This window comes from Eleutherodactylus coqui, chromosome 3, assembly GCF_035609145.1.
Source record: "Eleutherodactylus coqui strain aEleCoq1 chromosome 3, aEleCoq1.hap1, whole genome shotgun sequence".
NCBI classification, from domain to species: domain Eukaryota; kingdom Metazoa; phylum Chordata; class Amphibia; order Anura; family Eleutherodactylidae; genus Eleutherodactylus; species Eleutherodactylus coqui.
In genome coordinates this window covers 289,133,193-289,146,585 of record NC_089839.1, presented here as the reverse complement: position 1 = coordinate 289,146,585, position 13,393 = coordinate 289,133,193, and the positions used below count along the sequence as shown (strand labels likewise).

The 13,393-nt window shown below is 45.6% G+C and overlaps 1 protein-coding gene across 1 annotated transcript in view; it reads right to left on the bottom strand.

Annotated features, from left to right (window-relative positions):
• LOC136621847 (protein wntless homolog A-like) overlaps positions 1-13,393 on the bottom strand; it is a 68,986-nt gene that overhangs the window by 31,796 nt on the left and 23,797 nt on the right. Inside the window, exons 5-9 of the mRNA XM_066597633.1 lie at positions 9,713-9,820; positions 5,348-5,484; positions 3,812-3,980; positions 3,632-3,729; positions 1,171-1,234 (exon numbers count right to left, since the gene is read on the bottom strand). Of these exons, the coding sequence (XP_066453730.1) occupies positions 1,171-1,234; positions 3,632-3,729; positions 3,812-3,980; positions 5,348-5,484; positions 9,713-9,820 (576 nt within the window). The remainder of the gene's footprint in view (positions 1-1,170; positions 1,235-3,631; positions 3,730-3,811; positions 3,981-5,347; positions 5,485-9,712; positions 9,821-13,393) is intronic.

The window sequence follows — 13,393 nt, the reverse complement described above, 5'->3', positions numbered from 1 at the left end:
AAACCCAAGGTACGAGGGATGTGGCTTATCATGATGTATGATTTTACCTTTGTTAACTTTTGTGGCTGCAACTAGTAATCGTGTCCCTCATAGTAACAGGGCCTCAATAAGAACAGTGCCCACAGCAGTAATAGAGCCCCCAATAATATTGGGGGCCACTACTGGGGCCACTGTTACTAACAAGGCCTCCTCTTTGTGCTCTACCCACCCTGAACCTGCAGCCAGACAGCAACCCAGCACCATTGAGTATATCACTCACTGTCTAGCTTCTGTCCAGCAGATGCTATTGTAGCTCCAGGCTGTGACCTCTGACCTCTCCTCCTGGCATCTGCGCTATATACAGGACGTAGATGCTGGGAGGAGAGGTCAGGGGTCACAGACTCTGTTTACAACAGTGGTGACCGGATGGGAGCTAGACGGAGTGAGTGACATACTGGTGCTGCCCGGCCGTAAGTGCTCTCCATCCACATTTTGTTTTTACCAGCCATTAATAATCTAACTCTAACTTGCACTGCGTTGCCTGTACTTGTACTAAGTGCTCCTCTTACTCAACACAACCCTACAGGACACCCGGGAACAGAACTTGTGGATAAGGGCGGACAATCTAGAACAGATGTGGTAGCAGACCTGATGCACAGCCCGACGCTTCTGGGCCCACTAATACAAAACCTGCACAGTATCAGCAAAACCAGCCATTTCTCTATGGCAGAGGGGTCCAGCAGCCCTTATAACTGCAGTGCATCCATCCTCATTACCACAGGCGTCTCCGCCTCCCTTTCCTCTTCACGATCCCGGCGCTCAGGAACTTGACATGAAATCAATGTTCTTGCATGCGAGATGAACAGGAGTAAATTATTAAACACATTTATCACACCTGTATGAATGCAGCTGAAAACTTCTGCCACTTCTCCACTCCGGGGAGCATCAGCCATGCCCACAGCATTCTGGTGGATATTTACAGGATGCAATGTTCTCTTAACAATTTAAAAACTTGAATTTTTTAAAAGGAGGTATTTCAAACCAAAGACAATAAATACACCATCTTCCCGGAAGTAATTGGACACCTAAGCAATAATCAAAAGTATTTATTTCCATATGTTAATACTTCATGGGACCTCCTTCGTCTGAGGTGGGAATATCTGTTTAAAGGCCAAGATGTAAAAAGGATACGGCAAGCTCTGCGCCTACATCTGTGGTCCAAATGCTATAACATGGGTTCTTCAACTGCACCCCCCTGAGGAAAAAAAGGAGCAACTCATGAGAAATAAGATGTCCTAACCAGTAAAAACAAAAAAAACCTCTCCCCTAGAATTTGTTGGAATTGAATGATACTTTCTCTGCATGATTACAATATCAGAGCAAAAAGAAACATTTATTGTAGAAAATGGATGACTTGAAGGGAGGCTCTAGTACTTGGTTGTACCGCCTTTAGCTTGGATACAGGATGGCATACTGGCGGGCTTGGAGGTTCTAGTAGCCTGTTGTACTGCCTCTAGCTTGGATACAGGATGTGATACGGGCGGGCTTTGAGGCTCTAGTACCCTGTTGTACCACCTCTAGCTTAGATGAAAGATGTGATACGGGTGGGCATGGAGGCTCTAGTACCCGCTTGTACCACCTCTAGCTTTGATGCAAGATGTGATAAGGACGGGAACGGAGGCATACCGGTTCCGTATCGCTGCGCTGTCATTGTCCCTCGTACCACTACTAAGAGTGACTGACTGTAGTATGCGATGGCCCCCCAGACCATCACACCAGCAGGGGAACAGTGTGCCGCTCCACAACCAAGTCAGGATTGAGGTGTTCACCCCTAGGTCTCCAGACACGAACGCGTCACCAGCGCCCAAACTGAACCTGGATTAGTCACTGAAAACCCGGTTCCACTCTGTAGCAGGCCAGTTTAGTTGTTCACGATACCCCTGCAAACGGAGGCGACGGTGGGTGTCAAAGGCAGTACACATAATGGGTGCTGTGAGACCAAATGTCTTGCAGTCAAGCACCTGGAAATGGATCTGACAGACACATGGGTGTAACGATGGCGCCCCCTGTCTCTGGATGGCGAACAACAAAACATTTGGAGCTGTTCGTGTTTGTTGGATGATAAGATGTTCTTCTCTACTCGTGGTCTGTTGGGGGTCCTGAGCCCGGTCACCTTGTGTGCCCTCACACATCCACTGGTCCCAACACCTCCTAACAGAACGGCCCAGGTGGCGGCAAATTGTCAATGCGACAATCCAGCTTTTCCCATCCCAATAATGCGCCTCTCTCAGACTCTGGTAACGGGGTGAAATGTCTTCTCTGCGTCGTAGAGGCGTCTAGTGGTCAACAAGCTCCACACAAGCAGAAGAAGAGATCACTAAACACAAGGAGCCTTCGAGAGCCTTTTATAGGACAAGGGGGGAAACACTTATAGGGTCTCAGGGGACAAGACCGATCATCTAATCACCACAACTCTAATCCTTTGCATATCTGCCATGTAGAGGTCCTCCCACACAGGCTGACAACCGTTCACATTCCCATGATCCAGCGAGAATCCTAATGATTATCATTCAGTGTAAATGCATGCCCCGAATGAACGGCGGATGAGAATTTGTTCACTTCTTATTCGTTGTTCTGTTTCAGAAAACTCACAGATCAGTCCGTGTAAAGAGGCAGTTGTTCATTTATGAATGATTCTGCTTTCTATGAATGGAGGCGGGCGGGCCGGAACGACCCCCATCCCCGCTCTGTTCAGTAGCGATGCTCGTTCCTGTGTAAAAAGCATCTGCGCTCGAAAAGTTGTCCCATGTAAAAGGGCGCTGACTGCGTGCCGGATTCTACAGCAAAACAACAAGTCTTTGTTTCGTTTTTTGTTTTTTTCTTTTGACAAAGTGTTTATTGTATAATGTTCATAATCTATAGACAAGCTGTCTAAAGGCCCTTTTACATGCAACGATTATCACTCAAAATTCGTCCAAATGGGCAAAAATGAGTGATAATTGTTACATGTAAACACGGACGTCGTGCACTTTTCGTTTGAATGATGCATTCTGGTTCACTTGAAATCCATCATTCAGCAGCTGAAAGACTGAACAAATACATTCCATTTGAATGTATTTTGCTCATCTTTCAATAGACTGCATGATGTTCTCCCCAAAGCATATTTACACTAGAAGAACATTGGAATGTGCTGGCAGCTGTTTGCATAACTGGCTCTGCAAACACATTATGCAAATAAAACGCTAAATCTTTCAAGATTTTAGTCTTTTGAAAGATCTTTGCATGTGAAAGGGCTTTAAGCCACACTAATTGTGGGTATATACTGAATTGGTTCTAAAGCCACCAGTATTAATAGATACCAATAAAGTTATCTAAAACTAATGGAGAATACAATACAAAATTGAAAGGTCTTTTTTTTTTTTTTAAGAGGAATTTGTTTAACTAACTAGTTCTAAGAATTGCAGGGATGTTTCTGCTCCACTTTGCAGAAGCAGCATAGGAAATGAGGTCAGAATACATCCTACTCCTAGATTACAGGCTTATCCTAAAAAGAATGCCTATCAATGCATCAAGACTAGTAAGGTCTTTCAATTTTAGTGCACCACCTGCCGCCAGGTGGAGACGACCAGTTAGGAACAAGATGAACCATTACCTTTCATACATGTCGAAAGTGAAGAGAAAGCAGGAGCCAAAAGCAATGGGAACAACTTGCTTCCAGTAGACAGATATGCGGTTCCTTTCAGACTGGTCCTAAGGATGATACAGTGAGAGGTAAGACTTAGTGTCTCCTACACCCAACCAAGAATGAGAATAGTCAAATAACGAAGCATACCATCATATGTTCCCCGCAGAAGATGATCCAGAAGGACAACAGCATCACGTAGAAAATGACTTGGCGGATATCACCGAAGAGCAACATCCAAGTCCAGTTAAATCCAATGGAGAACCATTCAACAGGAATATTAATGAAGGTCATGGAGATGCCCAGCGCAAAGATAACCCTTTGGAAACAAATACAAGTTAGCGATTTTACACAACAGAATTACTAAGGATAGGATGTTGCCTCAGACTTTCTGGAAATGGTCTTTTGTCACCCAGTCACAGAAATTACATCCACTGAACAATCACTGCATCAGAAACACCTCAATAACACGTTGGTCCATCTTTTTGGGCAATCATGGCTTTCAGAGGTCAGAAGAGATTCCACAAGGCGGTGAACATCCTTCATACTCGACCCATAACCGCTACAGCAGCTTCATCAAATTTTGCGCATTTTACAGATAAGGGGGAGCAGATCTTACAGCCCTTTCCAGCAAATCCCAAACATGTTCAATAGGGTTACAGTCCGTTGAGTCTAGGGGCCAAGTAGGTGTACATAATTCATTGCTGTGATCCTCTAACCACTCCCTAATGATTGGAGCTCAATGACATGGAGTGTTGTCTTATTGAAAGTTCACGCTGTGGTCGGGGAAGATTTCCTGGAGATATCGGTACAGATGGTGAGCTGATACGTCCTGTAGCGCCTTGCTAGAAAACCGCTCCCCAGACTATGACACAGTCACTACTGGCCTGTTGAACCCCCAATGGTGCACCAATGGGATATGACTTCATGACATTTACGCAGATGCAGATCCAGCCGGTTATAGGACTCGTCACGCTAAATGACTTGCTGCATTTTATCCAAGGTCCACTGACGTCTTTCTTGGGCTCATGTGAGACGTTGTTTGCAGTTACATGGGGTCATCAGGGGCACACTTATTGGTCTTTGGCTATTGAACCCTAGTCGATGCAAGGTACGCTGCATGGTGATTTTGGAAATTTGTCTAACTTCCCTGCTGTTATACTGCTGGGTCGCTTAGTCCAATGTGTGACGTTTCCCCCCTTCCCCCAACAATCGCCTCTCGGATCAACCACATGTGGTATGTCACTATGTGATCTTCTGTCAGATGTCTGTCCATGGCTTAACCAGTCTTTGTACTCAATACTGTGATTTGGGAACATCCAACAGGTGCCACTGTTTTAGAAATACTGGCACCACACCTCCAGGCACCAACAAATTGCTAACAGTCCAAGAAGTCACCATGTTTACCCACAACTGTCAGGACGTTATCCAAGGGCAGATTGTAACATGGCCATCACAAAGTACATTGTTACTGATCACAGGATGTCACGCACAAGCTGTTCCTAATGCAGTGATCTTCACTTTGTATGCAGCATTGTAAGTATTTCAATATCACATATGCTACTCCCATAATTGCACCCCTGTGCACTCAGTCCCTACCTGGATTAGCCCACAAAAGGCACTCCAGAAATGAACAACAATGTCCACATGTATGGTGGAAGTCAGCAGCAATGCAAATGGTCTTACTTTTCCAGCAAAAGCGGGGAACGGGTCATCATGGTGATCCTCCTCCAGTACCAGATCATGATAATCAATATGCTTGGGGTCAGGAATGTCTTCATGGCAAACCACACTATTGTGAAGCCTCCATTCTGGAAGATGGCCTGGAAAAGGCAAAAGTCACATATAAAATTTAATACTTCAAATTGTTTAGGATTTCTTTTCACAGATAGAGACGGGGCAGCAGGCATTTTGTCTGTTGGAGCAATAATGATAAAAATGAGGACTTTAATAAATTGCAAGGGGCCAGATACGTGTAAATCTGAGTGTAACCAGAAAGTATACAGCTTCTATACATTCAAAAAAATCCCCCTCCTCCTCTATAGATATGCTTGTTGCAAAATATGGCTTCAAATAGAGGGAATCCCATGAAAGAGACCATATGTTATCATAGTTTGATTGGGGTGGTTTTGACCTGGAGCCCCCCACAATCCTGTGAATGTGAATTGTCTTTGGTAGGAAAATGCCTTCAAGGGGGACCAGTTACCTCTCCAAACATGTCTGTTTAGTAAGTACCTGTATCCCTTCAGTAACCATTCTGGTAACATAGTACAAGATACTGTGGATCTCCTACATGCAATTCCATGGGGAAAAATATGCAGCGTATACATACTGTAAGGGCTTCGTCACGTGGGCGTATGGTGCATTAGAAAATGCACCAATTTCACTACATCTATATTGCATCCATGTCATCCTTTTTCCACACATGCAAACAAAAACACACACAGTACAAGAAACAAGGTGCAAGCGATGTCAGTTTTGTGACAACCCACAGAAAACAGTGCAATTGTATTACATAAATAGTGGCAATGTCATGGAGGACACAGCTGCTCACTCAGTCCATATACAAGTCCAAGCAATTTTATTTTGCTTGATTCCAGGATTAAAATGGAAACCCAGCAGTCACTGGCAGCACATAGACTTAGTGCAGTAAACAGAATAAACGCTTGGCGCTAACTAGACAGTAGTTTATCACCTCATCTAACATGCAGCAATTGTCCAAGATACCCTCCCCAACCAGCTGTCAGTCTAGGGGGCGTCCTTCCCTGTCAGGCTCATGGCACTGCAGTTTGGTCTGCACTGGACCCTGTCCTGGAGTAGTCTCCAGCAGCAGAGTGGCTGGAGGTTTTAATCCCCCCAATCACACTCATAAAGCTGTCCCTTCTAATTAGTGCTCAGTATGCCTGTTCTCCAGTCCCCACAGGCTATTCCTTGTACTTGTACACACACACCACACACAGCTCTGCTACACACACGTCACACACACCACACATAGCTCTACTACACGCATGTGTCACATATACAACTGTTACAGGCGCGAGTCACACACACAGATCTGCTACTTGTGCACATCACACACATGCAGCTCTGATACACACAGCTCTGCTACATGTGCACATCAAACACAGCTCTGCTACATGTGCGCGTCACATACACAGCTCTGCTACATGTGCACATCACACACAGCTCTTCTACATGTGTGCATCACACACAGCTGTTACGCACGTGTCACACACACAGCTATGCTACGCGCATGTATCACACACAGCTCTGCTACACATTCGTGTCACACACAGTTCTGCTAAGTGTGCGTGTCATACACAGCTCTGCTATGCACACGTGTCAAATACAGCTTAGCTACACTCATGTCACACACACAGCTCTGCTACATGAGTGTGTCTCAGACACAGCTCTGCTACAAACATTTTTCATCCCATACAACAGGGATCACAGGAGGCACAGCAGAGTCCTGCATACACTGATCACCCCCTGGTCATGTGACCCCAGACTCCTCCCACACAGCTGACTTATCACATGATGGTGACATCATCACTCGGGTGCTATCCGGCTCTGCAGGTTTTTAATAAAGTGAAGGACCTATGATGAAGTTACTGACATGTAATCGGGGGCGGAGGTCAGAGCCCAGGTGACTAGTCACATGATGGCGACATCATCACAGTTCCTGTAAGGACACGGCTGCTGTCAGCCTCTGCATATTTTATGTTTTAAGACCTTTGATGAAGTCACCATCATGTGATCAGGGGCGTTGCATGTAACTCACTCAGTCACGGACAAGTGGTCATTAGTACTTTGACATTATATATTTATATTGTAGAGGTGCACTACAGAGAATGGCCTGTAGGGGGCAACAGACAGGCATCCTAGTGCCTGAGACAATGGAAAACACACACAGGTGTGGTCAGGAAGTGGGATATAGGTGTGCATTCCTGCTACAGTCAGTGGTAAAGTGCGCTGAAAGCCAGAGAGAGGTCCAGAGAGGGACCTGGGCTGTGAGAGCCAGAGACAGGTCCAGAGACAGGTCCAGAGAGGGACCTGGGCTGTGAGAGCCAGAGACAGGTCCAGAGAGGGACCTAGACTGAGAGCAAGAGGTCTAGAGAGAGACCTGGACTGAGAGCAAGAGGTCTAGACAGAGACATGGACACTGAAGAGACTGTTCGTGTCCCTCGGGAAGGTTGGGTGAAGCCTTCCTGAGGGAAAACAGAGTGAGCCCTGAACTGAAGACAACTGTATGAAGCTGCCCTGGAGAGCGGGTGAGAAACACAGTTGGACTGTTTATTGAACTATATGAAACCCTGCATAAAAGGATATTTAAGTTTATTTGATGAAATGCTGTGCTGAAGCAAGATGATATTGCTGTGAAGGTGAAAATAAATAGGAATTAGGAGTATAACCCATTGGTGTGTACCTGTGATGGGAGCGAATGATCCCCGGGATGCTATATGGATGCTAATACATGTTAGTTGTGTGCTTAATTTCCCCGCACAGCAGTCTTTAATGAATAATCTTGGTCAGTGAATTTGAAACAAAATATGACAAGCTGTTCTTTCCCCTCCTTCTTTTTTTTTTTTTTACCATGCACATCGGTCTGCATAAAAAAAACGTACGTCTGAATACACTTATGTGATCCCTGTGTGGTCCATATTCAGTAAATATAAATATACCGACTGAATACAAGTAGACTTTACATCCGTGTAAATGGTCCCTCGGGTACATAAGCCTTCACAAGGAGTGATCGTCATTCAATGAATGGAGGCGGAGCACGCCAGAGATCTCTTCCAGCCGCGCGCCTCCATTTACGGAGAATAGGCAATCGCTCATAGATGGACTGTCTGTTTACATTGAGTGAGAACTCTTACCAGTCGCTTCGTTTCAGTGACTACTAAATTTCTCACTCAGTACCCAGTCGGGTCCCATGATTACACCGGACAACTAGAGCTGAAAGCCACTAGTTTAAGCGATTTATCAGCTGTCCCATGTTAAGCCACCCTAATGCTACCCACACAGCGGAGCGCGATAATCGGGCCGTGAAACATGGGAGGATCAGCAAGTGTTTCCCATTGTTTTTTCCAAGGAATGCGCAAAGATAGAGCATGGTGCAATTTTTCCCCACACGGCGATGCAGGAAAAGATCACTCATGTGTATGACTCCATTCAAAAGAATAGGGTTCATATTCATGCAAGCTTTGTGCGTCTCGTGTGATTCCTCAGCTGTGTGGAAGTTGCCTAAAGCTCTCCTCAGGTTTCTATCAGCTCGTTCCACCTAAGGGTTCTGTCAGTAACAAAAAAAAGGCACAGCATGCTGCACCATTTCCCCAGTAAACAACTGAAACCCATTATAGTCAGGGGGTTCTATCACTTTGACAGATCCGGTGGATGTTGTGTTTTCGTTCTTCTGTTCTATAAGGGAATAGAAGAATGGAAATCCGAACAGAGTCTTAGATTTGGTTTAGAGATGAGCGAACGTACTCATTTCGAGTAATTACTCGATCGAGCACCGCGATTTTCGAGTACTTCAGTACTCGGGTGAAAAGATTCGGGGGGCGCCGGGGGGCGGGGAGAGGCGTGGCGGCGCGGGGTAACAGGGGGGAGCCCTTTCTCTCTCCCTCTCCCCCCCCCACTCACCCACGGCGCCCCCCGAATCTTTTCGCCCGAGTACGGAAGTACTCGAAAATCGCGGTACTCAGGCGAAAAAGGGGCGTGGCCGAGTACGCTCGCTCATCTCTAATTTGGTTACATTCATATCTAGACATCTTCAGCCTCTGCACAATAGAACGGTGTCATCTATGGTAAGTTATCAGAACAGCGCCCCCTATGGGCAGGTATACGTAGGCTGTCATAACAGCGAGGAGTTGTTGGCACTTATGACAGAGTAATGTACAGTAGAGGAGATCACTCCGTTATAAAAAGGAGCTTTCTGCTCAGCAAAATGAATCACGCGGGAAGGAAGAGCGTCCAAGTCGCTCGTTTTTCACTCTAATTATCCTATAAAAGCTCATCAGAATCCATTTGGAACATTGGAGGATTTCTCACCACTAAACGCAGGTCGTTTATCTCTCCGATGTCCAGATTTATTTTCTTCCTCTCGTTAACGGGAAGTCTGATGTTCACCAGGTAATATTTATGCGCCACGCTACCCAGCTCCATGAGGGAGAGAAATCACAGTGGTATTTCAAATCTATATAATCATAGGACTGCCCTTCACAGATATAGATAAAATTAAAAATGAATCTTTTATTAATGAATTATTTAAAATTAGGGCCACATAAATCATATAACAAACACTAACGGACATGGACTGACAACATGGATCATTATGTGTGACTCAGTGACCAGATGGAGTGAGGGTCTTAGTACCCCTCGAGTGTCCAGTCGGGTTAACCCCTATTGACAAAATTAGGGGACTGGGTCACTGGTTAATAGCAAAGTGTCACAGTAAGAAATAGGTCAGAGAGATCTTAGGTTTCAGGTCAAACGTATCTGTCAATACTTCATAGTTGGAAACCCCTCGACCATTATTATCGCTAAATAAGGATTATATGGTTGATCATAGGTATATGTTACACCATACTGGATAAAGCGTCACTCATGGTACGTATATTTCAACGTTCATGTTGGAGGAATAATTCCCCTCAGTGAGTAAACACTCAGATATTCATATAAGTGTTCCAACGTTAGTAACCGGGTAGTCAAGTACACACTCCAGCATTCATTAGCAGGTAGGTGGCTACTGGAGTGTTTTTCGGTGTTTCAACACTTTTTAACGTATTAGTTCAGAGTTGTGTATTGATATCACACAGTGAGTGACTCGTCACTCATGGTACGTATATTTCAACGTTCATATTGGAGGAATAATTCCCCTCAGTGAGTAAACACTCAGATATTCATGTAAGTGTTCCAACGTTAGTAACCGAGTAGTCAAGTACACACTCCAGCATTCATTAGCAGGTAGGTGGCTACTGGGGTGTTTTTCGGTGTTTCAACACTTTTTAACGTATTAGTTCAGAGTTGTGTATTGATGTCACACAGTGAGTGACTGCTCAAGTATTTAGTGTACATATTTCGAATAGTCACTCAGTGATCACTTAAGCGTTCATCAGTTGAACGTAGCGAGATAGTCGCTTCAGAAGTGAGTGATCACTACGGTGGCTCTTCGTTCAGATGTTAGCTCTATTGCGAAGTTAATTTCCTATAGGGATAGGGTGTTGGCTCAACGCGTTTCTCCGTCCCTATTCGGGGCGGTTCTTCAGGAGCGGGGCTGAAGATAGCCCTACAATCTGTGTAATAATCCCTATGAATCCTATTATAGTAAATAAGACCCTTGTTTGTAGTCCCAGATTTTATAAAAAGGAAATAGGACAAGGTTCTCCTCCTATTGCTTCTCCCGTCTCGGTTCAGAGACTTAGCGTAAAAGGTCACTTTGCTAGGTAAAATAGCAGACGGACCAATGGTAGCCTATAGATATATGGCTAGCAGTTTTACTAATTGCACTGAGACCAATTAGCATATATAGGTCTCACGGCAAGTATGAGAAAATTAGATATCTCAGCTCCCCATTCACAGAGGGAATCTCCAGAGACAATTCCTTCAAAGGCGCAATATGCGTCCAGCCCCAAGATATATAGAGCTAGACGAATAGACCCGTATGCTCAAGTCTATAGGTCCTGGATCAATACCCTATTGCGGCCTAAGCCTGTAAATTATTGTCAAATAGGGTTAGATCAATCCTCCAAGGCGCCCAAAAAAATGAGTAGGTAGTGCTGCCCCAGATGCCGCACAGGGCTGCGCAGCCCTACAAGTAAGGGGAGGTAAGTTGCGGGAGAAAGAGAGGAGAAGAGGTATAGTGCCTGCGGCTCTGATGGTGAGCGGCTGGCAATGAAGTCCCAGAGCTCACAGCAGGGATTAAAAAGGGTCATAGCTCCTCCTATTTCCGGGGGCCTGTCATTAATTAGCCAATAGGTTCCCTTGTGGGGCGGATTTGTGCTTATCAGGATACATGGCAGTGTACTACATCTGTCAGCACACTGCCTGTGTCACCTGTAGTAGTGCATATTATAGTCCGGATCATAGCTCTTCTGACCGTGCATCCGAAGCAGCCTGACGATTCACAGATATAAGGCTACGATCGGCAGCACGGGCAGACAAACCGCACTTCCGCGTTCCACGCTGGAACGCATGCAACGGTGCCTGGTGACGTCATCACGTACCGTGCGCCCCCATTGGACGAGGAAGGGGGGGGACGGCACCACGATGTCAGCAGTTGGAGGCAGTGTCACTGGGCGGAGCCGGTACTGAGAGAGGTGTGTCACTCAGGCAGCCTGGGGGCGGTTTATCCGCTCTGTCGCTGCCTTTACGAACAGTGCAATGGCGCTTCCGCGTTCCACGCTGGAACGCATCATCCGTTGCGGGATGACGTCATCGCGCTCTATACACAGCGCTTACCCGAAGGGGCGGCAGCGCGATGTAGTCACTAGAAGACTGAATCCGTAGGTGGAGTATGCACGTAAGAGGTGTGTTTATGACGTAGGCAGTGTGGAAATCGTTGCACTGCTGTATCTCACCGCCCCCAAATGCTCGGTCTGTAAAGCCGATAGCAAATGGGGCACCGTTCAGATCAAATAAATAATAGAGATCTTGTTATCCAGAATTAACCTCCTTAAGAGGGGCAGTAATGGTAAAGTCTGTATCAGGTTGCTATGAGTAACAGACTACTCATGGTAGGGAACCCACGGTGTATATATTTCCCATAAAGTGATAGTTTCTGGGATGTTGGTTATATCAAGTATGTGTACCCCAAATTAGTAAATTGTAATGGTACGAATAGTAGTTTATGCATATAGGTAGGGGGAAACAATGTGCCACAGCAAAATGTATCGCTACCAATATGCCCATCAAAGTCAGGCGGGGAGACTATCATAGCCAAGGATAATGTATTAGCGAATTATCGCAAAATGTTCTGGCAGATACCAGAAATATATGAAGATGATCCCCTATTTAACCCACAATGGGGCGGGAATTTGTGAATACGACATATGTCAGGAGTAACAAGAAAGATGTAGAAGGAGCTATCAATTTAAAAAGACGTTGAGAGTTACGCATCAGCGATACCTAGTCAAAGGAAGCAATTGAAATTTAGCGTCGCGTTTAACCCCGCAGGGGTTACCGTATTTAACCTAAAGATCCAGGCTGCCTCTTTTCTAAGGAGCATCTTGTCAATGTTGCCCCGTCTGGCATTCGTTCGTAGTTTTTCAATTCCCTGGAATTTCAAATCAGCTAGATTGCCATTATGTACTTCCAGGAAGTGGTCTGCCAATGGTGTTTTTTCCCCGCGTCGAATATTCCCCACATGCCCCAGGATACGACGCCGGAATTCCTGAATAGTCTTACCGACGTAGTTCCTGGGGCATGGGCAAGACGCCATATAGACGATATTCCGTGTTTTGCAGTTAATGAAACTCCTGTTGGAATAGGTTTTGTTGGTATTGGCACTTGTGAACGTCTTGCTCTTCAGTATAAAGGTACACGCCTCACAGTCATGGCAGGGAAACGTACCACATGGTTTTAGGCTGCCCAACCAGTTTTCTTTTAGACACGGGGTTAGATGGCTCTTGACCAGATGATCCCTGAGGTTATGGCCCCTCCGGAATGTTATCATCGGGTATGTTGGTATAATGTCTCTTAGGTCAGGGTCATTGGAGAGGATGGTCCAGTAGT